The sequence below is a fragment of the Python bivittatus genome, unplaced genomic scaffold (assembly GCF_059951505.1).
Source record: "Python bivittatus isolate LINGU-HERP-01145 unplaced genomic scaffold, Pbiv_v1 ctg000020_np1212, whole genome shotgun sequence".
Taxonomy (NCBI): Eukaryota; Metazoa; Chordata; class Lepidosauria; order Squamata; family Pythonidae; genus Python; species Python bivittatus.
In genome coordinates, this window is record NW_028277030.1 from 124038767 (window position 1) to 124054808 (window position 16042).

Genomic DNA, 16042 nt, shown 5'->3' on the forward strand with positions numbered 1-16042 from the left:
ATACTTTCTAAAATCAAATGAAAATATAACTATGAAAACTGAAATCTGTCATATATCATGAAATACACAGACAATTTCATTACTTGAAGCCAAATACATATATTTGTATGTTTGTATATTTGTCTATGGTCACTTTATGGAGCCTATACTGCTTTATGAGATGCCACAATGTCACAAGGTACATTAATATTCATCTATTACATACATAAAATAATGGGAACCATAAGCCACTGAAAAACAGCATATTTCATAGTCCATGCAGGCACAGAGAATAGATAGTAAAGTCACCTCATTCAATATTCATTCCAAATCTAGTACTTAAAATTATCAGGACATAGGATTTAGAGCTAGCACTAGAAACAAGCAGGTAGTGAACAAAAGGCATACCACATGAAAACAGAGCATCCTATATCTTTCAGTTTCCCCCCTATATATCCAATTTATGTATATATTAAAATAATCTGAACTAACTCATATTATAAACCTCAAGGTACAATTACTAAAACAATTCAGCAACAATTACAAGAAAAATATTTGAGATATTTGAATCTTGGCTTGTTAATGGGAACAGGGAACTGCAATGCATAGAAGATTACACATCATCTACTAGACTGGCATAAAGCTAAATATATAACACAAGTTACTAGCCTTTTTGCCAGCTAGTTTCACAAAACATCTAAAAACAGAAGTGTGCTTGAAGCTTCACAAATTACTAAGTTAAAAAAGTCTATTTTTCTACATTCATGTACAACAAAATATCTACAGCCAGAGTTTTATTTCATAGCTTTTACTTCCATTTTAGCTAACAATGTATATGTACATGAACTTCCTGTTAAAAATATTACTTAATTTTCACTTTTTTAATGAAATGTGTATTCAGGAAATCTGTTTCCCATGAAAGGATAGATAATACACACAGAAATTGATTTTTAAGTGCAGATCTTGGAACATATATACAAATAACATCAACACTAATGAAAAAATACATTTTTTGTCATTGTATTGAGTTCATTCAGTTTCCCCACTACCAAATAGGTGATTACAGCTATTAGATGTCTTACAGCTATAATATGACATAACTCATTATAGCATGCATTTTTATCTAACTTAGTAATTTTAAAAGTTTATTTAGTGCAACTAACAAATACTTTTCAATTTATACACATCTGACTTCATGAACTTGTCTTCTAATTATTTCACTTTTGTTTTAACATTGTGAAATGAGCATCATATCTGGTACACTGTGGAAGAGAACTTCCTCTTCTGTACCATAACCAACTTTGCAGATAAATCTTAATATAAAGTCAAAGGCTACATCTGTCACCATCAGAGGTGTTGGAGCTCCACCCTCCTGTCAGCATATATTCCTATGTAAGTATCTGTAGAAACATTTTTAATACTGGAAATACATCGCATATTGCATATGAAAGTTTTTGCATAAATTAAATTTTGATTCACTTTTGGTTTGTGAGGTATGCATGAAATACAGATTGAACTGTAGCAAATTTTATCACATTGTTCCACTAGCCACCTATAGATTAACTCACATGAACCATACTGTATCATGCAAACAAAAGTGAACAAGGTGCAATAGGCCAAAAAAATCTTAATATCAATACAAAGCAAAACTGTGTTGAGATATACAATTCATACAAATTATGTTTATATACTAGGTTATTTATTAAGTCAGCCAAAATGCATTTTTAAAAATCTATATTCATGGCTGATGGTATAATTACTAGATTGGAATCAATTTTAAGAAATTAACTGGAGAATTCAGTTAATACAATTATTTAAAGATCTAAGTTAAAAAGGCCACATTTAAAAATCAATCCAGATTTTATTCTCACTATCACCACAACTCAGCTGAAGAGCTCCATGTGCAGAAACAGGTGTCAGCATGTATATTATTTGGTAAAACAAAAACTATTCATATGAGTATCAGAATGCATGCTGGAACATGCATTGAAGCATGGAGGTCATCAGACAATAATCCTTTAGCAGTATCGTTTTTGACTGGCTACACATAATTTATGTTAAAAGATAATTAAATCAATAAATTGGGAGCAACTAGCAACATGTAAATACTGACTAGAAGATAGCAAAGTATATTATAGAGAAATTGGGCTGTGTAGGCATCCTTTTGTGAATTTGAACAACTCTAAATCTCTAAAATAAAATTCTTCAACATACCATGAAAACAACTTTTTAAAATTTAACTTGATTTCCAAAAAAATACTACTACTCCATTATCGTTCTTCCTTATTTCAAGATAACTGGCCCAGGATATTTGGAAGACAGCAATTAATTTGGAATAAATAAGTAAAAGTCAGAACCAGATTCAGTACTATATAATTCACTTATGCTTTGTACAATGCTAAAGATCTGCACACAGCTGTATTTTTTTGATATCTGCAGGCTACCTAGATTGAATGAATCTGTTCATCCTGAATCCAAATCATCACTATTTTTACAATGCATTGAGCAGGGGAATATACATCCCAATCCTGTCAACAAAATCATTTAAATGATTAAATTATCATTGTCATTTGAACATTCAAACCAAGCTAACACAATAGTCCAAACAAACTTAAAAACAAGTCCAAATTTTAGATACACATCTCAGCCAATATCAGTTTTTTAAACTTTCACGAATAAAATATTGATTCTGGGCTATGATATAGGTCTACAAATTTGGTAATTTCTTAATATATTACATGGAATGTAATTTTTCTTATTCATCTTATTATATTTATATAGGCTTAGGGAACAGATTGAATTTGTTACATTCTTCCAACTCAAAAGTCTTATTCACTGAGTAAATATTCTTAAGGCAAAAACCTGAAATATAGGAATTTTAAATAGGTATTTATTTAAATATAGGAATTTTAAATATAGGTATTTTAAATAGGAATTTAAAATACCAGAAAATCAGAAATTAAACATGAAAACGCTATTACCTAAAGATTTTTAATGAAAATAGATTAAAATCTTATTGAAGAAAATTTACTCCTGCACTTTGAAGTTATAAATATTTTTTCATAAATTCACTACCCTAATGCTTCTCAAAAATAAAATACAGGATGTTCTCAAATCAATGAAATGTCTTTATTGTATAACATTATTTGTTATAGTTTATCACTGATCTAGCTTCAGAAAATCTCCTTCATCTGACCTGCTGAGATTAACTAGATATACTCCTTATGGTGTTAGTTGCAGCGCGAATATTTATGTTCACAAGTATGTTACCCAACTTTAATGTGTTGTGTTAAAGGAAAAATAATTTCCAGAAGGAACAAATCAGTACTGTTTGAATGCCACTTCTGAGATCTAATTATCTAGTTTATGTTACAATTCTGAGTTAAGCAACAAGCAAATGAAATACAATGTTACTTTAATTATATTTTTCACTTTTCACAAAATTTTGCTAAACTATCTAGAAACTATTATTATATAAATCCATATGCCAATGGAGCACATGAGAGCAAAAAGCCTACAATACATGATGTACAAAAGAAGGAAGTGATTTTCCATGTTTCAAATGGTACATTAGATGATTAGTAATTATGTAATTGATGTCAGGATTATTTTTAAGTTTTACACAAACCCTATATCTGGGCAAAAAAATCACATCCTCTCAAAATAATCTGGTTCCTGCAACATTCTTGTTTGATTGGTTGAATGGGGGGAATAGACAGAGCCAAATTAAGAGCATCCTGGCATTCTTTCTGAACAAGTTCTGAGTTAACAATCCTTCGATTACATCTTTTTTTAAAAAAAAAATTCTACTGTATCACCATGTACTTCTTAAACCTAGCATTTTGTCCCTAGTGAATTATCCTTACATACTCAAACAAAAGACATTCCTCTAACAGCAGCAGCTAGAGGTGTTTTATTAACCGACTAAAATCACAGGTCATTCTCCTTTTTTGATGAGAAAGGTGCGACACCCAGTGCATAAAAAATTAAAATCCAACCCAATGGATAATACATGCAAAATGTCTCCTACGATCCCACCCCTGTTCTTCTCCTTTAGAAAATAACCCTGCGACGACAGCACACTAACACTGGGAGAGAAACCTAGCCAATTAATATGGCAACAGTTACGCAGCCTAGTGAGAAAATGATCACCCTCCTCCTCCTTTTCCAACACTTTCCCCCACCCCCGGACACCCAGATCTGGGTTTTAATTTTCCCAGTGATCATGTAAATCTTCTATTAGAGACAGAATGAAAAGAGGAATCCCTTTCATTATTACATTTCCAATTCTTTCAAACAATGGTGGTTCTCTAATTAGCTTCAATCTAATATTTTTATGCTAGGCCCCGGACCGACAAGCAGGGAACTGAAACATTCACACGCGCGAAAAACGACGAAGGTTTCTCTACCGCCACCCGCAGCAGCCTGACACCAGGAACAAATATTTGTGGGTTTTTATTTAGGCCAGTGTGTGAGAGTGGTGCGACAGACTGAAGGGGGCGAGAAGGGGAAAGAGAAGAGAAGGAAGCAGATAAATAAATGGCCGATGATCTACCCCGACAAAAACGCCGCCTATGTAGGGATGAGGGTCTCCAATTCCTTTCTTTCATGCCCCCCTCTGAATCCCTCCCTATCTCGGATCGTTTTTTCCTTCGGGATCCGGGTAACCAAAGCCATGCAAACTGCGCAGCAAAAACACTGGGGCAGGGCGAGGGAGGAGAGGGAGAGGGAGAGAGAGAGAGAGAGAGAGAGGAAGAGGAAGGGGAGGGGGTGAGAGAGCAGTTCTTGTCTCCATGAGACACCATTACAAAAAGAGAGAAAAACGGGGGGGGGAGAGGGAGGGGAGAGCCGACGAGGAGGAGGAGAAGATGAATAAGAGAATAAAAGGAAAGGTGTCAACACAAGTTACTGGGATACACACCGTGTCCCGGACACAGGGGGAAGCTTTCCCCTCCCACGGTTAAAAAAACCACCGGGGAGAAGGTAGAAAGAACCCGGGCCTCTTCGTCCTCTTGCTCTCCCTTTTTCTGTACCTCTCCTTGGGGAACCGAGAGAAGGGTCTGTACTCTCTATCCCCCCGCCCCGAAAAGTACCTGAGAGGAACCCACAGTTAGTTTATCGGCAATTCAAAACCCAAGTAGGGCCCGAGCCAAACAAAGCGCGGCCTATGTCCCTAATAGGTCCACGGAACGGGGAGAGCGAATCGTTGGCTTGCGGGGGGGAGGTGGGGGTGGGAAAAGGAACCCCACCCGGTTCGCCGTCTCTCCTCTGCCCGCGCCCCTCCGCCTCCCTTGTCCTCGCCGCCCCTCCCTCCCTCTCTCTCTTACCCCGTTCCCCAGCGGCGATAGCGGCTGCGGCGGCGGCGGCAGCTACGGCGTTGTTGTTGTTCCTCTCCGGCGGCGGCGGTGGTGGAGGTGGCGGCGGCAGTTGCAGTGGTTGCTGCTGCTGCTGCTGCTGCTGAGGCGGCTGAACAGGAGGAGGCGGTGGCGGCGGTGGCGGCGGCTGCTGCACCGGGCGCGGCCTGGACACTCGCCTGGGTCTCCTGTTGGCGGCTCGGACCGAGTTCATTTGCCGGTTCGGGCGGGGGGAGGAGAGGGGGTCGCTCCTCCGGCAACGAGACTTGGGGAGGGGAGGTGGGGGGGTGGAGGAGGAGGAGAGGGGGAAGGAAGGCTCCCTGGCTGAGGAGACCGGCCCAGAGGAGCTCGCTCAGAGAAAAGGAAGGCGCCTCCTCCTATGCCTCCGTAGCCGCCCGGGTCTCTCCTCCGCCGGCGGCGGTTAACGAGGGGGATGCTCGTGCCGCTGGTGACCCCCTTCCCCTTGCTCAGGAGCTCGCGCTTTTCCCTCCCACCCCTCCCCAGCCCCCCCAAGAAGGTCTCTCTCAAGGGAGTCACCCACAGCCGGCCCGGCTTCGGCTTAAGCCCGTCGCCTCTCCGTGGCAGGAGGAGCCATGGACACTGCCAGAGAGAGACAGAGCGAGAGAGAGGGGGAGGAGGAAAAAAGGCCCTCCCTCCCTCCGTCCCTCTCTACACTCTCACAACGGGCAAGGCGACAAGCCTTGGCTCATCCAATCCGCGCATCCCGCATGGAAGAGATGAGGCCGCTTGGCCAATGGTGGCGAGGCTTGCATGTTCAGGCCGAGGGGCGGCTGGTACTGAGGAGGTGGGGAAAAAAAAGGAGCGGAGAGGGAGGGAGGAAGCCAAGAGGAACTAGTGGGAGGAGAGACCGCGGGGTGGGGTAGCTGGAGGAGGCCGCAGAAAAAGGGGGCTATATAAAAGGCTGAGAAGCGGGAGGCCAGCGAAGTGCGGGGAAGGTTTGGGAGAGGGGTCCGCGGGGGAGGTTCGAGGCAGAAAAGGCTCTAATTTGTCCAGAGCTGAAGGATTCGAGATTCAGGAAAGGGAAGGAGCAAATGGGGTTCAGTCTTAGAACTGGGTCAGAGGTACAAAGAGCTCCAAAACTGTCTTCCTGCCAGAGAAAGATGAATATTTCGGCTTTTGAGAAAGAATGGAAGCGAAGAAGAGAAGGAGTGTGGGATGACAGTAATGTAGTTATTATAAATTATTACCTCACCTTGAAAGAAATGATTAATCAGTTCCTGACGGGGAAGGTGGTGGAGTCGAAAGGAAAGAGCAGGTCAGTTCTGAAAGAGGACTTGGTTTGACAGCTTGGCTCATTTGGGACTCTTCGGTTTGCCGGGAGGCTGAAAATACGTCAAGGAGCATAGAATAAAAGGGTAGGTATGAAACGATTTTTGGAAAATGGCCTGTATTCTTGGGGGGTGGGTATTCTTGATGTTTCTTACTGGGGGGCTTCTTGCTCCTCCTCTGTTTCTGCTGTTCAGGATACTACAGTATTCTGGAGTGGATGGGCTTAACCTTTCTTAGGCAGAGATGCCATGGTGATATATTTTGTGGGTTCAGTTCCTCTTAGATGTTATTTCTGTTTTAAAATATCAGCGTTGGAAGTGTTTTGTGGGGTGCATCAGACAGTAGGACTTGTCTGGCAATTTAATTTTTTTTTTTTAAACTGCATACCTAGCAGTGGTGCTGTTAACATATTTAACTGTTTAGATCCTCCTTAATCTGCTGGTCTAGAGAGCCTACTTAGTTTTTGTGCTCTTGAAGTAGAAATTTGCCTGATGCTTATGTTAATGTTTCTTTGGCAAATCCACTTTTTAATTTTTCTGACCATTTTTATCTTTCCAAATTGCTTTTATGAGTATGACTTTTGTTCTTCATTCTGCTTACTGCCTTTATATCTCTCTACTTTATTTTCACGAGTAATATATTGTTTTAATGTATTTAATTGTAACTTATTTTTACCTCCACCCCCACCCCTGCAAGCATAACTATATTGCTCCATTGCATGAAAAACAATAAAGATTATTGTAAAGGCTAACAAATTTGTAATAGGTTTTCTAGGACTACAGCCTATTTCATTGGATGTAATTGTGGGGTCCCTGGATCTGGGGACTTTCAAACTTAATTTTGGATGGAATTGCATTTCCCCATTCAAGACTGATGCACAAATGGGGTCATCTGGGACTCACAGCTCCTGCTTGAAGAGCAGGTGGCAGCTGTACTCAAGAGGGCCTTTGCACAGATTCATCTGGTGTACCAGTTGTGCCCATTTTTGGATTGGGAGTCCCTTCAGATAGTAACTCATGTCCTAGTCACCTCATGGCTGGACTGTTGCAATGCACTGTACAGTATATGGGGCTGCCCTTGAAGTCCACTCAGAAGCTGCAGTGGTGCAGACATTGTTGGGCATGCTTCAGTATGCCCACATGACACCACTGCTTTGAAGGACCACCTATCTCCCATGGTCTCTGCCCATCCATTAAGATCAAGCAAAGTTGGTGCACTTCAGGTCCTCTCAAGCAAACAATGCCATCTTTTGGGACCCAGGAGATGTGCCTTGCCTGTTACAGCATCTGCCCTTTAGAATGATATTATTGTCTAGAGATCTGTTTAGCGCCCACCCTAATGATGTCCCACGAACCTTTTAAAAACCTGTCTGTTCTCCTATGCCTTGGGGTTGAGTGTTTGTGGAACCCGTTGTGCAGTTTGTCTGGACCCTTAAGTTCTTTTTATTTTTTTATTGTTTTCCTATTTTAAGTATAAGCCACCCAGCATCGTTCTGGAGTCAGCCAGCTTCTAAAGCTACTAAAATAAATAAATACATGCATACATACATACATACATACATACATAAATAAAGTATCCTAAGGTAGCACTGTTTGTATACTGAATTAAATTTCTGATCAGGATGGGTCAAAAAAGTCAAGATGATAGTTGCACCCATGGAATTGAAGCCACACCACCTTTTGTGTAAAGTGGGAGGTGTTTCAATTGCATAATCACATCCACCATCTTGACTTTTTTGACATTTCCCCCCCCCAGATGCCCCTGTACTGAATGCAGGAATGTTTGTGTCAGACTTAGTCATTTCATTGTGAGTAATTAATTACCACTGCTTATAACTTCTGCATTTTTATTCCTCTTTATAGTTTGTAATTTAATCCCCATCCACTCACCCATGTGGAATTTAGTTTTCCAAAATATGTGCCAGATCACATTTGTTATGCTTTAAAATAACACAGAACTCTTTTTTTGTAAATTACCTGAAAACTATAGAAGGCAGGATACCAATAAAATATTCAGTGTGTTTCCATGTGTTTCTTAATTTTCTATTCCAACTTTCTTCAAGAAGTGTAGGATTACATATATGTCCTCCCCAAATGTTTGTTTTTACAAAAATTACATGATGAGTTAGGTACAGATGCAACAGCCTACCAAGATGACTAGTGAGTTTTATGGCTGAAAGGAGACATCTGTAATCCAAATCCAAATTTCTGTTAGCATGGTACAGTGGCTCGAAACTGTCCTGCTCATTCCAGTTTGCACAGATCCCTATCAACAATGCACTAGTCTTAATTATAATAGTAAATATTTAAATATGCTTAAATATATGCATTTTTCCATCTTTGAAAAAACTAAATTAAAAAAAATCCAGATTTTCAATATATTGTATGGGGTGAATTTGCTTTCTCACCATTTCTTTGGGAAAATATTATTTAGCAATAAAGCAAGAGAAATGGTAGATTAGACATACCCACAGTAACTCATCAGATGCCGATTGGAGGGTCATAGGTAGCACATGAAGAAAATAGTATTCCATCTTGATAGCAGATTCCACAAGATAATTGCACATGGTGAAATTATCGTTATCTAATTTTCAGTCAATTAATTTTATTGGAATCCTAGATTCTAGCATTATGGACATGAGAAACAATTCTTCCAATTCACTTTCTCTTCACCATGAATGATTTCATATTTTAAAATAATCTATATCTCCCTGTTTATTTTAATTGTCATTTTTCTGCACTTTTTCCATCTCTACAATTTTTGGGGGAGTGCAAAAAGCAAATTCCATATTTTGAATATAGTTGCACCATAGATTTATATAAAGACACTGGCAATTCCTAATGACCTGCAACATGAAATTTGCCTTTTTCACGGCAACGACATTTTTTTGGTCAGTTACTGTCTAGTCCCATAAGCATATTTTAGGGTTTTTTAAAAATCGCACATGCATTTTGTTATACTTGTTTACTTTGAATTTTTCAATTTTAAACAACTCTTTGCTTAACGTGGAGAAATCCTTTTTGAGGTTCTTTGCTGCTCCCTTTTGGTTTTACCCATCCCCCAAATGGTTGTGTCCTAAGTACTGACTCAGTCATTCTTGAAAAAGTTAAAACACAGTAGTCCCATTAAAAATATTTTGGGGACCATTCTATTTATATTTCTGCATGATGACACACTGAATTCTGAAATTTACTAAAATAGGATTTACCTTTTCAGAAGCCATGTTATATTTTCTTCAGCAATGACTTTTCTTTGCAATGTCATATTTTAGCAATTTTATCAAGATACCTGGAAAAAAAAAATCAATTTCTTTACAATTATCTTATATTCTTTTTAGTACCACTTAAACTCTTTTTCATATATATATATATATATATATATATATACACACACACACACACACACACACACATATACACACACACACACACACACTGTATGTGTGTGTGAATGTGTGTGTGTGTGTATATATATATATAGGTGAAACTCGAAAAATTAGAATATCGTGTAAATGTTCATTTATGTCAGTATGGCAACTCAAAAGGTGAAACCAATATATGAGATAGACGCATTACATGCAAAGCGAGATATGTCAAGCCTTACTTTGGTATAATTGTGATGATTATGGCGTACAGCTTATGAAAACCCCAAATTCACAATCTCAGAAAATTAGAATATTACATGACATCAATAACACAAGGATTGGAAATAGAACAATATCAGACCTCTGCAAAGTATAAGCATGCATATGTACTCAGTACTTGGTTTGGGCCCCTTTTGCAGCAATGACTGCCGCAATGTGGCGTGGCATGGATGCTATCAGCCTGTGGCACTGCTGAGGTGTTATGGAAGACCAGGATGCTTCAATAGCAGCCTTCAGCTCCACTGCATTGTTCGGTCTCATGTCCCTCATCTTTCTCTTGGCAATGCCCCATAGATTCTCTATGGGGTTCAGATCAGGCGAGTTTGCTGGCCAATCAAGCACAGTAATCCCATGGTCATTGAACCGGGTTTTGGTAATTTTGGCAGTGTGGGCAGGTGCCAAGTCCTGCTGGAAAATGAAGTCAGCATCCCCATAAAGCTCGTCTGCGGAAGGAAGCATGAAGTGCTCCAAAACCTCCTGGTAGACGGCTGCGTTGACCCTGGACTTAATGAAGCACAGTGGAGCAACACCAGCAGATGACATGGCTCCCCAAATCAACACAGACTGTGGAAACTTCATACTGGACTTCAAGCATCGTGCATCGTGTGCCTCTCCATTCTTCCTCCAGACTCTGGGTCCTTGGTTCCCAAATGAGATGCAAAAGTTCTGATGCTCTCATCAGAAAAGAGGACTTTGGACCACTGGGCAACAGACCAGTTCTTTTTTTCTGTAGCCCAGGTAAGACGCTTCTGATGTTGTTTGTTGTTCAGGAGCGGCTTGACAAGAGGAATACGACATTTGAAGCCCATGTCCAGGATCCGTCTGTGTGTGGTGGCTCTTGATGCACTAACTCCAGCCTCAGTCCACTCCTTGTGAAAGTCCCCAACACTTTTGAATGGCCTTTTCCTGACAATCCTCCAGGCTGCGGTCATCCCTGCTGCTTGTGCACCTTTTTCTACCACACTTTTCCCTTCCATATAACCTTCTATTGATGTGCTTTGATACAGCACTTTGGGAACATCCAATTTCTTTTGCAATTACCTTTTGGGGCTTTCCCTCCTTATGGAGGGTGTCAATGATGGTTTTCTGCACAACTGTCAGGTCAGCAGTCTTTCCCATGCTTGCGATTCCTACTGAACCAGCCTGAGAGACCATTTAAAGGCTCAGGAACCCTTTGTAAGTGTTATGGCTTCATTAGCTGATTAGGGTGGGACACTTTGAGCCTAGAATATTGAACCTTTTCACACTATTCTAATTTTCTGAGATTGTGAATTTGGGGTTTTCATAAGCTGTACGCCATAATCATCACAATTATACCAAAGTAAGGCTTGACATATCTCGCTTTGCATGTAATGCGTCTATCTCATATATTGGTTTCACCTTTTGAGTTGCCATACTGACATAAATGAACATTTGCACGATATTCTAATTTTTCGAGTTTCACCTGTATGTATGTATGTATGTATGTGTGTGTGTGTGTATATATATATATATATATATATATATATATATATGTAAAATTTAAGTGGAGATATAAATATAGATATAGATATCAATAGTCCCATATCCTCTCTAGTGGTTTATTTTTAAAAATTGTAGCCTTAGGGTTGCTATTAGCAAAATGTTTCTCATATATTGATTTAAAATTCCATTAAATGTTTTTTGCACATTTGTGTGCTTTGTTTTCCTCATTGGACAACACTTATATTTTCTAAAAAAAGTATTTTTCTCTCTCTCTCTCTCTAATAGCTTTCTTGCCACCAAGGTTAACAAGAAATGTAAGCTTGGACTTCATGGTACCTTTTCTCACTTTGGTATGAATATATGCTAAGCTTTTATTATTGCTTTAATAACCACCAAAAATTCTAAAGAATTTCAATTTTTTCAACTTCTTTTTTATCAATCCTTTATCTTTTAGAATTTCTAAGGTAAACATGACAATACTGGCAGTTTTTCATTTGTATGTTAATTAAATTTGATATAAACAGTGGCCACAGTCATTCACCAGCACTTTCCTCTCACACAATATCCTGGACACCACTTAGATTTATATCCAGGATTACCTCTCAGATTTTTTGTATGATCTACTACTCTAAGATGAGTTATTTAGAATTTGTAAAAACCCAATCTTTTTGTTGTAACTAGATCATATTTATCCAGTTTTAGGGTAATTAATATCACTAATTATTATAGCAGTTCCTCTTTGGATGGCTGTTGGATTTTACTCCCCATCTCAAGATCATCTTCAGCATTTTGGTCATGTGTATGACAACATTTCTTACTAAATTACTTTGGTTTTGCACATCCTATTTGTTTGACATTTTGAGTTTTCAACATATACAGCTTTGCTAACACTAATAGTTCCTCCCCTATGCTTCCTACAGAATGTGTATATGGGTGATAAATACCATCTCTCTCAGTTCCAACAAGTTCTGTTATGCCAAAGTTCTCTTCTTCCTCCATCTTGATTTTTTGTATATACAGCAAATCCATAAAATTTACCAAGAAAGTGGCATAGATACAATCAGAACATTATCTTCCTAACCAGAAGCAAACAACATGACATCATTCTTAAAGGACTAAAGGTGAAATATCCTCTACAATCTACATATTTGAGGGACCTCCTCTCCCCGGTTACATCTATCCATCCCATCAGATCCAGCAGGAGAGGCATGTTACAGGTCCCATCTACTAAGGAATGTCATCTGACAAGACCCAGGAAGAGAGCCTTTTCTGCCAAGGTGTCCGCTCTCATTCCCCCAGAACCCTTCTGGCCTTTAGGAAAGGGCTGAAGACGTGGCTGTGCCATTGTGCCTGGGGGTCTGGCAGTAGTGGTGAGCCTTGGCAATGGCTATATTATATGGGTGTATGATTTATATTCACCAGCTGACTGTGACTATGTTTTATGTTTTATTGATTTTTTTAATAGTGATTTTAGAATAGTGGAATGCTGTTGTGTTTATTTTTTTTTTACTGTTTCTGTTGTTTCAGTTGAGCTACCCAGAGTCACACTTGCGAAATGGGCAGATATACAAATTAAATAAATAATATTGCATAGTCTAAAGCCAAAGATTATGCTATACTCTCTCCAAGAAACTCCTAAACCATCTAATCAACATCCTTTACAACAACCAAAAGATAATCACTAATGCCATCTCTACCCTGAACCCGACATCATTAATACTTGCTGAGACAAAGCTACACTGTAGAACTCACCTTGAAGAAAAGAAAAAGAAAGAAAACAAATTATCTAAGCTGCTGCAACTATTCACTTACCATAGTGAGAGGATTCACAGACTCTTCAAAATTCAGCCAGGCAGAATAATTCATCCTCTCATGAGACCTATCCTTTGCCCCACTAAACCCACACAAAATGTACAACTTAAACCTTGAAACATTTTTTTATCACTTGAGACTTAAGGAATACAGGTAGTCCTTCAAGTTACGTCCATTCATTCAATGATCATTCAAAGTTATAACATCGCTGAACAAATGTTAGTTACAACTTGTCCTTGAAATTCTGACCATTGCATTCACATGATCAAATCTGGGTGCTTGGTGACCAGCCCACATTTATGATCAGTCACAGCATTCCATGGTCACATTCTCCTGCCCTGCGCGAACTTCTTCCTTCTGCTGCTGGCCCAGGATCCAGGTGCTGGGCAAGGGCACAGCCCTGGAACATGCATGGCAAGCATAGGGCAGCAGAGCCTTGTCTGCCAAAGTCAGCTTGCCAGGTCTGACTGGGGAGGAGGCAGTGCGGGCAGAGGAGCCCCATCTTCTGCCACTGGCGCAAGAAGCTATAGCCCGCAGACCATGGAGAGCACAGTGAAGTGGGCTGGAGAGAGGTGGCCATGGCAGCAGCTCCCCGGGCGAAGGTGATGGCTGTGCGGCAGACGCTGTTTGGGGTGGCGACAGAACTGGAGGAAGCAGAGGGACAAAGGCTTCCCAGAGTGCAGCATGCACTCTGCAGCTTGTGTTGGAAGCGCTTCTGGAGAACCAGCCTGTGGGCTTCAGTGAGGGGTGGAGGCAAGCCCACTGCCAACAGAGCCTACCTTCAAGGTCTTGCAAAGGGCCAGCAGTAGTGCAGGGTGGTCAAAAGGGCAAAAGTGAGGGGAGATAGGCAGGTGGGGGAATTGAATCCAAGGCAGTTCATGCAGGGTAGGAGAAGCATAAGGTCCTCGCCTAACAATTGTGAATCCTCGCCTAATGACGGCAACAGGGACTGCCAGAACTGCCTTCACTGAGTGGCACAGTCACGTGATGTTTTGCATAATAATCGCTTCGCTTAACAATGTAAATTCTGGTCCCAGTTAGGGTTGTAACCCAAGGACTACCTGTACTTTCAAGATACCAGCCAGAAACCAGACATACAGCCATTGCCAACTCAACACATCCTGAGACAACACACAACCGTAGTTCATACCAAAGCCAAATACATTTTTAAAAATACTGCATGGAAATGCCCAGATGGATATTGCACTGAATTAGATTTCTACATCAAAAGCTTTCTCTAACAAGCCCAAGCCACAATTATCAGTAAAAAACTCTCCTTATGCAACAATTTTAGTAGAGCAGAATGAGATGCCATCCAAGGTCTCAAGAACAACAGCTGATAAGGGAGGGCAGTTGTCATTATGAATAAAATTGATTATGTTAAGGAAGCCAAGAAGCAACTCTCCAACCAACTACTGTGTACAAACAACAGGAACCACCATCCCACTCTTTCTGGCAGTAGTTGGTTAGCAACTGCTGGAGTTGGAATGTTGGGCTAAAGAGACCATATTCTCTGCCAATGATGCAGTTTCAGTTCCTGTCTCCAGAAGAGGAATAATAAAGATTTCCCATAGCTTAGCTGATTGGTGTGAGGATGGACAATAAGGATTGGCAAATACACTGAACCTTGACAAATGCACATTGATTCTTATAAAAAAAAAAATGTAGTAGTAGACTAGAGGAAATAAAATATTTTTCCCTAAGAAAATGTTGTGTGATATATATTTACAGGTTTTCAATAAAGTGAAAAATTAGCACATGTAAATCTAAACCATAATAATGATTATTCTGAACTAAATAGTTAAAAAATATTATTAAAGCACAAGTATGCAGTTCCATGGCTAAAATGAAAGAAATTTGGAACTGAGCAGTGCCTTGGTGAAAAAATAATTTGGACATCAAATTTAGATACCTAAGGAGAAAATTGGTATTGAATGACTTGAGATAGCAAATAGTGTTGCCATATGTCATTAAAAAGACAATAACAATAGCCAGTGGTCCTATTGGTTGGGCATGATAATGGTTGTAGTTCAGCATGACTGTCAGTCTATCTAGCTGTTTGTCTATCTATCCTATTTTTATATTGTCTCACTCTGCAAGGACTCCTGGCTTTTATAATGTAAAATGCCAGCAACATTACCACATAATAAAACTATAAATTCATAATTAGAAATTACTATTATTATTAGGTGTCCTCCAACTGACAAAATCAAACATTAAAAACTGACAACAAGACCATGTATCCCAAATGATTCCCAAACATTTTGGCATTATACCTCCTTTTTGATTTTTTAGAAAAACTCATGCTTCCTTACCCAAAGGAACGTTTTGTCTTAATATAAATGTAAACAGGGAACTCTTCACATACAGATTAATTTGTCTTTCTTATGTATTGGATTTTGGCCTGAAAGTTAAAGCTTGCTTGATTGGTACTTATTTAGATTCTTCACTAAGAGTTGTGAGTAGGTTACAGAGCCAGATCAGAATACTAATGCCATGC

General features: G+C 39.5%; 2 protein-coding genes across 4 annotated transcripts in view; one reads left to right on the forward strand and one right to left on the reverse strand.

The window, feature by feature from the left end:
- Positions 1-5802, reverse strand: part of FBXO11 (F-box protein 11) — an 86305-nt gene extending 80503 nt beyond the window's left edge. The window contains exon 1 of one of the 3 annotated variants that reach the window (XM_088149116.1): positions 5307-5802. In XM_088149116.1, the coding sequence (XP_088005242.1) occupies positions 5307-5547 (241 nt within the window). In that variant the 5' untranslated portion in view covers positions 5548-5802. Of the gene's footprint in view, positions 1-4900; positions 5014-5306 lie in introns of those variants that run through there. The other 2 variants (XM_088149108.1, XM_088149123.1) reach the window with 2 other exon arrangements.
- Positions 5803-5918: 116 nt separating this feature from the next.
- FOXN2 (forkhead box N2) overlaps positions 5919-16042 on the forward strand; it is a 99440-nt gene continuing 89316 nt past the window's right edge. The window contains exons 1-2 of the mRNA XM_088149127.1: positions 5919-6709; positions 12016-12080. The gene's annotated coding sequence lies outside the window, so the exon portion shown is untranslated. The remainder of the gene's footprint in view (positions 6710-12015; positions 12081-16042) is intronic.